Genomic DNA, 14251 nt, shown 5'->3' on the forward strand with positions numbered 1-14251 from the left:
CTATCGGACTCACCCGTCGACCAACCACGATACCTCTCTCATCCCTCTGTCTCCCAGTAAAGACCCTGTGCTTGGGTCCACCACCTTGCATGTCGGTTCTCAGTGACTGTAAAAATTACAGCTACTGGCTTTGGACTGTCCCACCCCCCTGCTACAATACACTTAAGTAAGGTACTTAGCATAAATTGCTTCAGTAAAAATTACCCAGTGAAACAAATGCATAAATAATTGTAAAGAGCTTATAAAGAGCTTAACTGTGGTAGTTGTTTTGGCAAAAAATGTCAACTAAATGAATAAATGTAACGTGCAGCTGTACAGTAGAACAGGAGTAGCAGGTGCTCTTACAATAATGGCCAGAAGGAGGGATTGTACCATAGTACAGTACTACTAGCAGGCGCATGGAAATAAATACTGTACAACCTTTTCGTGTAGAAATTGTGTATTTGGTACATAGATTCCAAACCAGCTATAAATCTGAAGTTCCTACATTACACATGAAGGTGTCAAACTAAATAATGCTTCTTACATCACAGTAGAGGGTGGTGCTGTGGTGCTGTGGGTTGGACAGGGTCCTGCTCTCTGGTGGGTCTGGGGTTTAAGTCCTGCTTGGGGTGCCTTGCAAGGGACTGGTGTCCTGCCTTGGGTGTGTTCCCACCCCCTCCAGCCTTTCACCCTGTGTTGCTGGGTTAGGCTCCAGCTCCCTGTGACCCTGTATGGGGCAAGTGGTTTCAGATGGTGTGTGTGTGTACATCACAGTATTTACACTGTACATTACTGCAGCCAACTCAAACAAACCCGGTCATGACCTTAGTTTTGGCTAATTTTTTTCTGTTAATAAAGCGAAAGAACTGATAAAAGAATATAATGCCTGAATTCTAAACCATTTCATATACTGAGCCTTTTTAACAAAGTTAAACACATAATGTCAATTTTAATAAAAATTTGACAAAGCTTGACATTTCATATATACGTCACAATCTTAAATATATGCATGAAGAGCCATACAAAAACAATACAGTTTATACAGTATGCTGGCACATTAAAATGACCCAACTGGTATGTGGCTACAGTCCAAGCACCCATGAGGTCCACTTCAAATCACCTCTAAGGTTTAGTTCAATGACACGCATCACTTCTTCCTGATTTCAGCTGGAAAGCTGAGATCTCCTGCACGTTGATGCTTCAGAGTCCTCAGATTTTATTTAACCTACTTCTGGAAGCTTTACTTTTTACAGTGCTGAAAGCTTTCTCCAGCTTGTTCTTTAGAAGCCTCATCAGTAATACATCCTTCAAGGGAACAGCATTCCCCTCTCCCTTCTGCTCTTCTTGTCTCTATTTGAATGGCATATCCACAGTTATTATCCCAGAGCAAAGATCTGTCCCCTCATTCGACCAGGTCCACCCGGTGGCCATGCAGGACTGATCTCAAGAGGTGAGTAGCAACCCAAGGTAGCTCAGGGCACGGAATTGGTCATCTGTGTCCCCGGGACCTGGACTGCCACTGAGCCACTTGAGTGCAGGACGCGCAGCAGGCTGTCCAGTAGTAATCGTAAACACACAAGCGAGCCTGAACCACCACATTGCAGTTCAAGTATCTGTCCTGGCAGTTTTCATCTAAAAACATAAAAAAATATGCAGGATTATATCGTGTACTACTTGTCATACATACAGTATGTTACAAATCCATACTCACCATCTAATCTGGGGTATTGCTATGCATTGATCATGAATACATTGATTTCATATAACATTAATCATATTGAATATATCATACCGGATATCAGCGTATAGCTGTATAGACATGTTTGGAGTTATGTTTGTGGGTGTGGTTATGGCTATGGGCACTAACCTATCTCTAGGACACAGGGCTCAGAGTTGCAGCTTTCTTGGGCCTTTGGCTGCAGGTGTGCTTCACAGGCCTCGCTGTGCATCATGTCATTTGAGAGGCAGCGCACCTCTCGAACCCGAAATCCTCCCTCACATGTCTTGGAACACTGTGGCCATTGGGAAGGGCAGAGTTGAGCCATATGATCGATCTCAGAACAAACCACATGAACAGCTGAAAACTACCTGAGCTAGTAGCTTGATAGAGCAAGTTGAAACTTAGCTTATGAAGTGAATAAGAAAATAATACAGAAACACAGTTAAATAATATTATACAGTGCTGTGAAAAATATTTGCCCCTTCCTGATTTTTTAATTTTTTTGCATATTTATCACAGTTAAATGACTGAGATCATCAAACAAATTTTAATATTACACAAAGATAACCCGAGTAAATACAAAATGCAGTTTTTAAATGATGATTTCATTTATTAAGGGAAAAAAGCTGTCCAAGCCTACCTGGCCCTATGTGGAAAAAGTAATTGCCCCCCCCCCCCCCATTAAATTATGAATGAACTGTGATTAACCACATTTTTTGGAAAGCTGAGTTTAATTTCACTTGCCACACCCAGGCCTGATTACTGCCAAACCTGTTGAATCAAGAAATCACTTAAACAAAACCTCTCTGACAAAGTGAAGCACGCTAAAAGATCTCAAAAAGCAACACATCATGCCGCGATATAAAGAAATTCAAGAACAGATGAGAAACAAAGTAATTGACATGTATCAGTCTGGGAAAGGTTACAAAGCCATTTCTAAGGCTTTGGGACTCCAACGAACCATGGTGAGAGCCATTATCCACAAATGGAGAAAACTTGGAACAGTGGTGGTCCCAGGAGTGGCCGGCCTACCAAAATTACTCCAAGAGCGCAACGACAACTCATCCAGGAGCTCATAAAAGAACCCAGAACAACATCTAAAGAACTGCAGGCCTCACTTGCCTCAGTTAAGGTCAGTGTTCATGATTCAACAATAAGAAAGAGACTGGGCAAAAATGGCATCCATGGGAGAGTTCCAAGGCGAAAGCCACTGTTGACTAAAAAGAACACAAAGACTCGTCTCACATTTGCCAAAAAACATCTTGATTATCCCCAAGACTTTTGGGCAAATATTCTGTGGACTGATGAGACAAAAGTTGAACTTTTTGGAAGGTGTGCATCCCGTTACATCTGGCATAAAACTAACACAGCATTTCATAAAAAGAACATTATACCAACAGTCAAACATGGTGGTGGTAGATGGGGCTGGGGCTGCTTTGCAGCTTCAGGACCTGGACGACTTGCCATAACTGATGGAACCATGAATTCTGCGGTCTACCAGAAAATCCTGAAGCAGAATGTCCGACCATCAGTTCGTGACCACAAGCTCAAGCGCACTTGGGTTATGCAGCAGGACAATGATCTGAAATACATCAGCAAGTCCACCTCTGAATGGCTCAAAAAAAAGAAAATTAAGGTTTTGGAGTGGCCTAGTCAAAGTCTGGACTTAAATCTGAGATGCTGTGGCACGACCTTAAACAGGTCGTTCATGCTCGAAAACCCTCTAATGTGGCTGAATTAAAACAATTCTGCAAAGAAGAGTGGGCCAAAATTCCTCCACAGCGATGTGAAAGACTCATTGCCAGTTATCGCAAACACATGATTGCAGTTGTTGCCGCCAAGGGTGGCACAACCAGTTATTAGGTTTAGGGGGCAATTACTTTTTCCACATAGGGCCAGGTAGGTTTGGACAGCTTTTTTCCCCTTAATAAATGAAATCATCATTTAAAAACTGCATTTTGTATTTACTCGGGTTATCTTTGTGTAATATTAAAATTTGTTTGATGATCTCAATCATTTAACTGTGACAAATATGCAAAAAAATTTAAAAAACAGGAAGGGGGCAAATACTTTTTCACTGCACTGTAGAACCACAATTCTCTGAACTTCACTGTGGGCTCTCTGGTAAGTAAACAGCTCTCTGTCCTGTCCACTCACGGCACTCCAGTCAGTGTGGTACCACCTGGCACCACAGGCCTTGAGCTGGCAACTCTGCTGGCTTGGAGGGCGCTCCAGGGAGGAGCATTCATAAGGAGGTACCACACTGAATCCCTCCTCAGTCTTCATGAGGCATACAACATCCCTCTGCTGGTGGCCAGGCCCACACTCCATGGAGCACTGCCATGAAGATCAACACACTCATCACACTGCATCCACACAGTGCAAATAGTGTCACCACTTGCCTTGTTTCAGTTCAGAGACTTCCAACCCAAGAATGCATGGTACAACCATGTTAAAGTAATAAATTTAGCTGAAGATTCATTTATACAGCAACTTTAAATAAGTAATACTCCTCCACCCATGAAAGTTTTCATGTTTTAATTTGATAAAACATTGAATCACAAGATTTACATTTTAACACTGATAATACTCACACACACTTTCTGAACTGCTTGTCCTATTCGGGGTCGCAGGGAGCCAGAGCCTAACCCGGTGACACAGGGTGTAAGGCTGGAGGGGGAGGGGACACACCCAGGACAAGATGGCAGTCCATCACAAGGCACCCGAAGCGGGACTCAAACCTCAGACCCACCAGAGAGCAGGACCCAGTCCAACCCACTGCACCACCGTAGTCCCTCACTTTAGTGTCAGTTTAAAAACATACCATTTACCATTAATTATAAATATAAAACAAAAATTAAGGTGCATAAGTATTCATCTTCTTCACTCTGACTCCCCTAACATCAGCTTTAGTGCAAGTAATTGTTTTTAGAAGTCACAAGTTGAGTGGGTGATCACTTGTGTACAATTAAGGTGATTCATGTGATTTTAACATAAAATCTGTATTTGAAAGAATCCTCAGTTAGCTAATCAAATTCCTAAGAAAAACAACATCATAAAGATAAAGCAAAATCATGACAAAGAATATCTGTAGTTAAAACAATCATAAAAAGGAAGAAATACGGAACAATTGTGAATCTGCCCAGAGCAAGCAATCCTCCAAAACTGAGTGATTGGGTATGAAGGGCACTAGTCATGGAGAGGCCTGTGTCAAGTCTGTAGGAGTTATAGTCTGAGACTGGAATGACTGCGCACACTACAACAGGTGCTCAAGGAGATCAGCAGTCTCAGCTTTATGGGAAAGTGGCAAAAAGAAAGCCATTGCTGGAAAAACTGACATCACGACTAGTGTTTCCCAGAATGCCAGAAGACATGTGGGAAACTCTGGAAGATTGTGGAAGAAGATTCTATGCTTCTGAAGTACTAAGACCAAAATGGAACTCTTTGGCCGTTAAAGTAAAGGCTGTGTTAGTGAACACTGCTCATCAGCAGAAACACACCATCCTTACTGTGAAGCATGGTGGTGGCAGTATCATGCTGTTTGGGAATCAACAGGGCCTAGAAGTTTCATTAGGACAGAGCAGGAAATTAATGCAGGAAAGTGCAGAGAAACTTTGGTGCAGTCTACCATAAAATGCAACTTGGAAGTAGATTAATTTTATTTACAATAAAATATTAAGAAGTCAGGGGTGATGAATACTTTTTCATAGGTACTGTAATTTCTACTTGTTGAGGAACACCTGTAATGGTGAAAACAATCAAATAAATCCAGCCTAATTAGTGTAATAAAATCCAACAAATACAGGAGATGACCAGGATCACTGGTTTGGTCATTTAGTTTGTACATGGCATTGCTCTGGCTTACCTTTGTGAAATTATTGATTCTTATATCCCAGGACGATTCCTTCGTTCATTGGATGCAGGTTACCTTAAAGTACCTGTGATCAATAAGATCTCAGTAGGAGGTTGTGCCTTCAGTTATAGAGCACCTAAACTGTGGAATAGTCTACCAGTTACTGTCAGAAGTCCATGGTCTGTCTCAGTCTTTAAATCCAGATTAAAGACTTACATGTTTATTCAGGCATTTCCCCTTCGAAATGAAATTCCACTTAGCTGTGTTTCTGCTTTTCCCACCTCTGTGTCAAAACGTATTAAACTAATTTCTTTCAGTTATAAATCACTAGCAATTTTTCTTGTTGAGCATTGTCTCCCTACAATAAGACCTGAGGAGGCTGGCCAGCAGTCACAGACGTACCCCATGCCGACTGAAGATGATGGCCAACTGCCATGATGAACGAGTCGTACCTTGTTGAACTGGGAAATAAAGCTACCATACAGCAACAATGCCGTTATTACCTGTAATCTGATTTAGAAGTCTTATTTAATCTAGAATGGCCAGGAAGGGCGGGCAGCCACTGACACTTGGACCTCCAGAGGTTTTTCCGCCCTCGACTTTCAGTTAGGAGTTTTTGTTCCTTTCCTCTGTGGCCAGTAGGCATACTTAAAGCTTTATAAAAGCATTGTATTAAGCTAGTCTGTAGTCAACTGTCTTCTTTGTTCTGATGTATTTTTTTTTCTGCCTTACGCCTGTGTTAAAGAGCTCTGTGTCACAGTGTGAGAAGAGCGTGCTGTAAAAATATATTGAATTGAACTGTTAGCATAGGATTAAATCCTGTTGACCAGAAAGTGCTAGAATGTCACATACACATTAGTCACTGCATCTCTCATTTTTCTTGACATTTCTTTTCATCAGTGAAGATTTCTCAGTGATAACGTAATAAAATCTATTTTATTTTTATGACACCATTTGTAGATCGCAAGTATTTATAAAACAAAAGACAATACAGAAAAAAAATTGAAATACATATAATACACTAATATTTCGTTGAAGGGGGGTACTGGGGCATGGTGGCGCAGGCTGGGCCAGGTCCTGCTCTCTGGTGGGTCTGGGGTTTGATTCTTGCTGGGGTGCCTTGCGACATACTGGTGACCCCTTGTGCAATGTGTTTTCAGGTTAGGCCCCAGCTCACTGTAATCTCACTTGGGATGAGCAGTTTCAGAGACTGTTTGCATGTATATTTTGTTGGATTTACTTCTACAGTATCAGCAGAGGCAATGTACAATGATACAGCAGGTACTATTGGTACCTCACAGCTCCTGGGCTATGCGCTCAGGCATACATTTGAATCTGACTCAATCAGTGGAGAATTATGTTCCCTCTGTGTTTGCATGAACCTCCCCTCACAGTCCAAAGGTATGTGATTAAAGGGAGTGGTGACAATCAATTGTCCATAGTGTGCAAATGTGTTTTTTCCCTGGGATGCATTGGTGTCTCATCGAGGGTGTACCCTGCTTTATGCAATATGCTACTGGGTTAGGTTCTGTACTACCGTAGTCCTGTATGAGGACAAGCACTTATGGATGGATGCACTTCAGCATGGCTGTATTTGTAATAAATTTTTCAAATGGGTATTTTTTATTTTAAGTCAGTATGTCTATTGCTGTGTTGCACTCAATACAGGGAAATCAACGATCCACTCAAAATATGCTGCTCTGTGGTATAGCTGTCAAAAATCTAATCTCATGCCTTTCTGTATTGCTGTGGATAACTTTTTTCTTTCAAAATTAAAAAGAAAACAAGAAATATCTCATTTGTAGAACATATGAATGTAATAATTAAAATACACACACTCCTTACCTGACCCCACTGTCCTGTAAACCACTCTATTTGACTCTCACAAGGCCCATTATTACAGGCTTGGGACTCTGGGGGGCGCTCTGGCCCACACCCCTCCAGTGGCAAGCTGCTGATGTGACTGGATAAGCACAGTACAGAGCGAGTCCTCACCCCAAATCCACACTCAGTTGAACACTGCAGGGGACACATAACAAATGTGTTCACACAAGCACTGATATTAATAAGCTGCCTGGGTCTGAGTGAAGTATGTAAACATGGTGTTTCACCCTTGAGGGAGTTTGGAACATACCTGACTACCCCAGTCAGTGAAGAACCAACTCTTGGTGCACGGGCCCATGTCACAATTCTCCAGGTCACTGGGGCGCATCTTCATGTTGCAGTCCTCATCTGCCACAATGTCACCGACATTGCTAACACAACGTACCTCTCGAGATCTCTGGCCCACCCCGCAAGGCACTGAGCACTGGGACAGAGAACACACGTGACAAAGAATGTTGTATGTCACAGCCTGTAGACTGACCCTGACAGTTTACCACAAAAGAAAAACATGCATCTACACCAAAGGCCTCAGGACTCTGTCTCCCAAAAAGTTAAGGTATTGAGCTTGATAGAGTACTGCTTGAAAGTATGTGAACCCTAAAGGGATTGCCACTATTCTTGTATAAAATCTTAAATGTATAAAATGAATAAATGTGTATGATTTTACTTACCTACTTTAACCAAAGCAACATATAGAACTGGTAATTTATTACCAATTGTAATCACTTATTATGTCAGATGAGAAGGACTGCATCTCATTAAATAACCATTTTGTGGTAAAACTAAGGGATACAATGGGTTCAGGTTCCTCTAAGCAGCACTTCATCTCCAAGTTTATACAGTTTTTTATAGACACGGCTATTAAACATAAACCTATACGCCCAAAGTTTTCAAAGGTCTCAGATTACTGGTAATAATTCCTCGCATGCGATCAGTGGAGAACAGACCAACAGAGCACTGCACAAACTGGCACAGGTAACTCACTGCGCTCCACTCAGTACGGATCTGCCACTCGCTGCAGATCTTTAGCTGACAGGTGCTCATGGTCTCTGGGCGCTCCAGGTGTCGGCAGCGGCTGATGTGTACATTGAGGGTGCGGTTCGCATAAACTTGCCTGCAGAGAACCTGTCGTTGCTGGTGGCCCGGCCCACAGGTCCTGCTGCACTCCGACCACTCGCCAATGTCCCAGCTGCAGGACAACACTCAGGGTACTCAGAATAAGCTTTTAACATAGCTGTCAAAAATGAATGACTAAGAACACCTGAGGCCTATGCTATGCTACGCTAGGCTATGTCTTCCTCATGACTGAGGGTAGGAGATCAATCGACCACTTGACCTGACATCAACATCATGGTTATGTGCTTCCAATGATTCACTTGAACAGAGAAACCATCAGAAGGACTCAAACCCAATAAACTATTTAACTATCAAGAGCCTCCTATGGGCAATTTAGCGTTGCAAGTTCACTTGAACAGCGTGTCTTCGGACTGTGGGAGGAAACTAGAGCAGCCAGAGGAAACCCATGCAAACTCCACACAGACTGAGTGGGGCAGCTTTCAGTCCAAAGATTGCCAGTTTGAATCTCACCTACTGCTGTAATACCCTTAAACAAGGTACTTACCTTAAACTGGTCCAGTAAAATTACCTGGCAGTATAAATGGATAAGTAATTGTACGTAGCTTAACATTGGAGGGGGGTGCGGTGGTGCGGTGGTGCAGGTTGGACCGAGTTCTGCTCTCCAGTGGATCTGGGGTTTGAGTCCCCTCCCCCTCTGGCCTTACGACATGTGTTGCCAGGTTAGGCTCTGTGACCCCGTATGGGACAAGTGGTTCAGATGTTGTGTGAGCTTAACATTGTAATTTGCTATGGAAAAAACCATCAGCTAAATTAATAAATTTACATAAATCAAACCCACATTCTTTTACACCATTCAGGTACAGTGAGGCTACAGCGCTGCACCGTAGACTGTTTGGTTGGCTGTTATAGGCAGTTATTTGCTTCCTTGTGCTTTGATAACTTAACTATTGACTTAACTTTTATAACTTAACTATCAACTTAATTTAATCTTTTTTAATGGGATTTGGTAATAGGTTAGCATAAATGGGGTGACACGGTGGCACAGTGAGTAGTGGTGCTATCTCCCAGCGCCTAGGTAGTGTGAGAAAACATGGGTTTGATCCCCACTCAGTCTGTGTGGAGACTGCATGTTCTCCCAGTGTCTGTGTGGGTTTCCTCCTACAGTCCAAAGACATGCTGTTCAGGCTTCCCCATAGTCAGTGACACAAAGAGAGTGTGTTCCACTGATGTATGGATGAGTGACCCAGTGTAAGTAGTGTATCTAGAAGTATAAGTCACCATAGTGAATAAGGTGTGTGGGCTGATAACACTACATAGAGTTCAGTGGAAGTTGCTTTGGAGAAAAGTGTTTGCTAAATAAGTAAATATCAATTTTGAGGCTCAGGGACACATAAAAATTTTTACCATTGAAACTAATGGTAATTACATTTTTGATTTAAGGGAAATCACCTTACAAAGGATTTTGCACAAACAAATTACTTGTAAGGTCGTGGAAGAGGGTATATTACATCATATTATACAGAGTCAGTAAAAGGGCTAGCAAAATCATTCTAGACCCCTCACATCCAGGCCACTTCCTCTTTGAACCTTTGCCATCTGGCCGGGGCTACAGAGCACTGAACACCAGGACAGCCAGGCACAAGAAAAGTTTCTTTCCTCAGGCCATCTACCTCATGAACAGCTAAATCCCCCGTAGAGAGTAAACCAGTGCAATACACAACGTTATTTATATTTATAACTATTTATCACATCATATCTCTTACTCACACTCCCTAGCATTTGTATAGAACATACCTGTACATACATGCAATGTCTAGTGACTATTTTTGTATATTTGGTACTTTATATTTTTCTATATTTTTTATCCTTCATTCACATATTCTATCTTCTCATCTGTCTTGTCACTGTCATTCTGTCTGTGCTGTGGAAGTTTCTGTCACGAAGACAAATTCCTTGTATGTGTGAACATACTTGGCAATAAAGCTCGTTCTGATTCTGATTCTGATGACTACAATAAAAGTTTTAACAATAAAAATTTGATCGGGCAAGAATAAATTTGAGAACAATAAAGCTTTCCAGTTCTGTGGGTTTGGTGTACTGGTGTTGATCTCATGAACCAACAGGGCTAAGAAAGGAGAAGCACTCTCACAAGGCGGGGCAAGGCTCTGTGTTGCAGGGCTCCTCTGTGGAGCTGGGCCTTCTGGCACTGTCGCACAGGCTCTCAGTCACTGGTTGAAGAGTGACTTTGTGGATGCAGAGGAATACGGTATACCTGGAACCTGCAAATGGGCAAAAGAGGATGTTTCAACCCAATACGGTCCAGCATGTTTTACAGGTGGGCAGTGAAATGCATTGATGGATGAGTTCTGCCACTCAGCACATGCTCTTTGGGAGATTAAGGGTGGGGCAATTCTCACCCCTCCCACAGGAGGCACTACAGTCTGTCATTCCAGACATCTTCCAGTTGTACTCATGGTGTTGCTGGGGTGTCTGGGGTACTGGAACCTGGTTATCCAGTACTGGAGGAGGCTGTTCATACCCATCCTGGTTTTGGTTTCCAGGCTGAATGTACCTATCTTGATCATCCAAAGTGTTTCCTGAGTGACAGAGAGTCACAGGCATTAATACACACATGCTGTGTGTTGTGTTGTACACTTATTCCCCATTATCCGGTACTTATTAATTCCTGAAAACATACTTAATATCAACGGAATAACAAAAGTACATTATTTCTTATGTTGACAAATTTCAGTTCCTTTCAAGCCCATCCCAGATTCACCCTACATGTTACACATTGGAAACTGGAACACGTTACAGTGACTGGAATAACAATGAATAACAGTTAAGCACATTATATATTGTAACAACACTGAGGGGGGCTGGTGTAGATTAATATAAATAGCTGATGTTAGTGTCTATTCCTGTACATAGTCCAGTGTTACGTTCTGAATGGTTGTTATATTGTTGATGCCTAGTCTGCCGAGGGGGGGGATTCAGAGGGGTTCAAGGAGTGACCCCCTAAGCAATGGGTGGAGTAGCAGGATCAGAGTGACCTGGGGAAACTCTCAAGTATTCAGCAGACCATCTCATACTGTCTGTGGTGTATTTGTCAAGACTGCTATTAAAAAGATAAAGAAAGAGTATTCTTCTTTCCTGAAACTGTCTCCAGTGGGTCGATGAGGGGATGCTGCAATATGCAGTGCAGCCTGAAAGAATTTTAACCCCTTGTGTCTCTTAGTTTTACTATGAAATAATTACTTAATGAGAAGCAGTCTTTCTCATCTGACATAATAGGTGTGTAATGACCAATTCCATATGTTGCTTTAGAGGGAATCATGTGTGTCATAGAAACATGCAAGTAGCGCAGATGCAAAAAAGAATAAATGAATCGCATTGCATTGGTTAAACCAAATATGTAAGTAGAATGAGGTGTGTAAATCATAATCACATTTTCAGAACCGCTTTCCCATATGGGGTCGCAGGGGAACCGGAGCCTACCCGGCAACACAGGGCGTAAGGCCGGAGGGGGAGGGGACACACCCAGGACGGGACGCCAGTCCGTCGCAAGGCACCCCAAGCGGGACTCGAACCCCAGACCCACCGGAGAGTAGGACTGTGGTCCAACCCACTGCGCCACCACGCCCCCTCTAAATCATAATCATTTATTTATTATACAAGTTGATGTTAAGATTTAGCTTTTATAAGTTTATTTTAATTTTTATACAAGAATAATGACCATCTCTATAGGGTTTGACATAGTTTGAAAACAAAAATTTTAAAAAAATTTGAAAAATAAGGAGAATGCAAACACAAACATGTAAGTATGCAAATGAGACCATAGAGAGCCAGACCGAAACAGAGAGTGTGGGTATACAGTTCCCACAGTGCAGTGCATCCCTCTCTCACACAGCCACTTGGCTCAGTTTTCAAATGTGATCCCAGTTTAACATGCTGGACAAAAGGTCTTAGACCCAGACCAGATTTTGCAGGCTAAGTAAATGACAGTCTGGACCACCCATCCATCTTCCTCCGCTATCCGGGGCCGGGTCGCAGGGGCAGTAGTCTGAGCAGAGTCCTCCAGACTTCCCTCTCCCCGCACACCTCCTCCAGTTCCCCTGGGGAAACCCCAAGGCGTTCCCAGGCCAGCCGGGAGACATAGTCTCTCCAACGTGTCTTGGGTCTGCCCCGAGGCCTCCTCCCAGTGGGACATGCCCGGAACACCTCACCAGGGAGGCGTCCAGGAGGCATCCGGAACAGATGCCCGAGCCACCTCAACTGGCTCCTCTCGATGCAGAGGAGCAGCGGCTCTACTCCGAGCTCCTCCCGGATGACTGAGTTCTTCACCCTATCCCTAAGGGTGCGTCCAGCCACTCTGCGGAGGAAACTCATTTCTGTCGCTTGTATCCGCGATCTCATTCTTTCAGTCATGATCCAGAGCTCATGACCATAGGTGAGGGTAGGAACGTAGATTGACCGGTAAATTGAGAGCTTCGCCTTACGACTCAGCTCCTTCTTCACCACAACAGACCGGTACAATGACCGCATTACTGCGGACGCCGCACCGATCCGTCCGTCAACCTGCCGCTCCATTTTTCCCTCACTCGTGAACAAGACCCCGAGATACTTAAACTCCTCCACTTGAGGGAGCAGCTCCCCCCTAACCCGGAGGGGGCAATCCACCTTTTTCCGACTGAGAACCATGGCCTCGCTGCAAGTCTTGATTTGATGAAGCCAGCAGGACCACATCGTCCGCAAAAAGCAGAGACGAGATCCTGCGGCCACCAAAACAGACACCCTGCGTTCCCTGGCTGCACCTATAAATTCTGTCCATGAAGATAATGAACAGAATCGGTGACAAAGGGCAGCCCTGGCGGAGTCCAACATGCACCGGGAACAGGTCTGACTTACTGCCGGCAATGCGAACCAAGCTCCTGCTCCGGTCATACAGGGAACGAACAGCTCGTAGCAGCGAGCCCCGAACCCCATAATCCCGAAGCACCTCCCACAGGATGCCACGAGGGACACAGTCGAATGCCTTCTCCAGGTCCACAAAACACATATGGACTAGTTGGGCAAACTCCCACGAATCCTCCAACACCCTAGTGAGGGTATAGAGCTGGTCCAGTGTTCCATGGCCAGGGCGAAAACCGCATTGCTCCTCCTGAATCCAAGGTTTGACTATCAGTCGGATTCTCCTTTCCAGTACCCTGGCATAGACTTTCCCAGGGAGGTTAAGGAGTGTGATCCCCCTATAGTTGGAACACAATCTCCTGTCCCCCTTCTTAAAAAGAGGGACCACCACCCCGGTCTGCCAGTCCAGAGGCACCGTTCCCGAACTCCACGCAATGCTGCAGAGGCGTGTCAGCCAAGACAGCCCCACAACATCCGGAGACTTGAGAAACTCGGGGCGGATCTCATCCACCCCCGGAGCCTTGCCACCGAGGAGTTTTTTGACTACCTCAGCAACTTCAGCCAGGGTAATGGACGAGTGCCCCTCCAAGTCCCCAGCCTCAGCTTCCTCTACGGAAGGCGTGTCGGAGGGATTAAGGAGATCCTCAAAGTACTCCTTCCACCGCCCGAGGACATCCTCAGCTGAGGTCAGCAACGCACCACTTCCACTGTAAACAGTGTTTGTGGAACACCGCTTCCCCCCCCCCCCCCCGAGTCGCCGGACGGTTTGCCAGAATCTCTTTGAGGCCGACCGAAAGTCTTCTTCCATGGCCTCACCGAACTCC

General features: G+C 44.1%; 1 protein-coding gene across 1 annotated transcript in view; it reads right to left on the minus strand.

Annotated features, from left to right (window-relative positions):
- Positions 1–1316: 1316 nt before the first annotated feature.
- thsd4 (thrombospondin type 1 domain containing 4) overlaps positions 1317–14251 on the minus strand; it is a 68672-nt gene continuing 55737 nt past the window's right edge. The window contains exons 11-18 of the mRNA XM_018748026.2: positions 10934–11113; positions 10666–10795; positions 8424–8628; positions 7690–7863; positions 7401–7574; positions 3860–4039; positions 1850–1994; positions 1317–1614 (exon numbers count right to left, since the gene is read on the minus strand). Coding sequence (XP_018603542.1) covers positions 1472–1614; positions 1850–1994; positions 3860–4039; positions 7401–7574; positions 7690–7863; positions 8424–8628; positions 10666–10795; positions 10934–11113 — 1331 coding nt within the window. The 3' untranslated portion in view covers positions 1317–1471. The remainder of the gene's footprint in view (positions 1615–1849; positions 1995–3859; positions 4040–7400; positions 7575–7689; positions 7864–8423; positions 8629–10665; positions 10796–10933; positions 11114–14251) is intronic.

This window comes from Scleropages formosus, chromosome 5 (assembly GCF_900964775.1).
Source record: "Scleropages formosus chromosome 5, fSclFor1.1, whole genome shotgun sequence".
Classification (NCBI taxonomy): Eukaryota; Metazoa; Chordata; class Actinopteri; order Osteoglossiformes; family Osteoglossidae; genus Scleropages; species Scleropages formosus.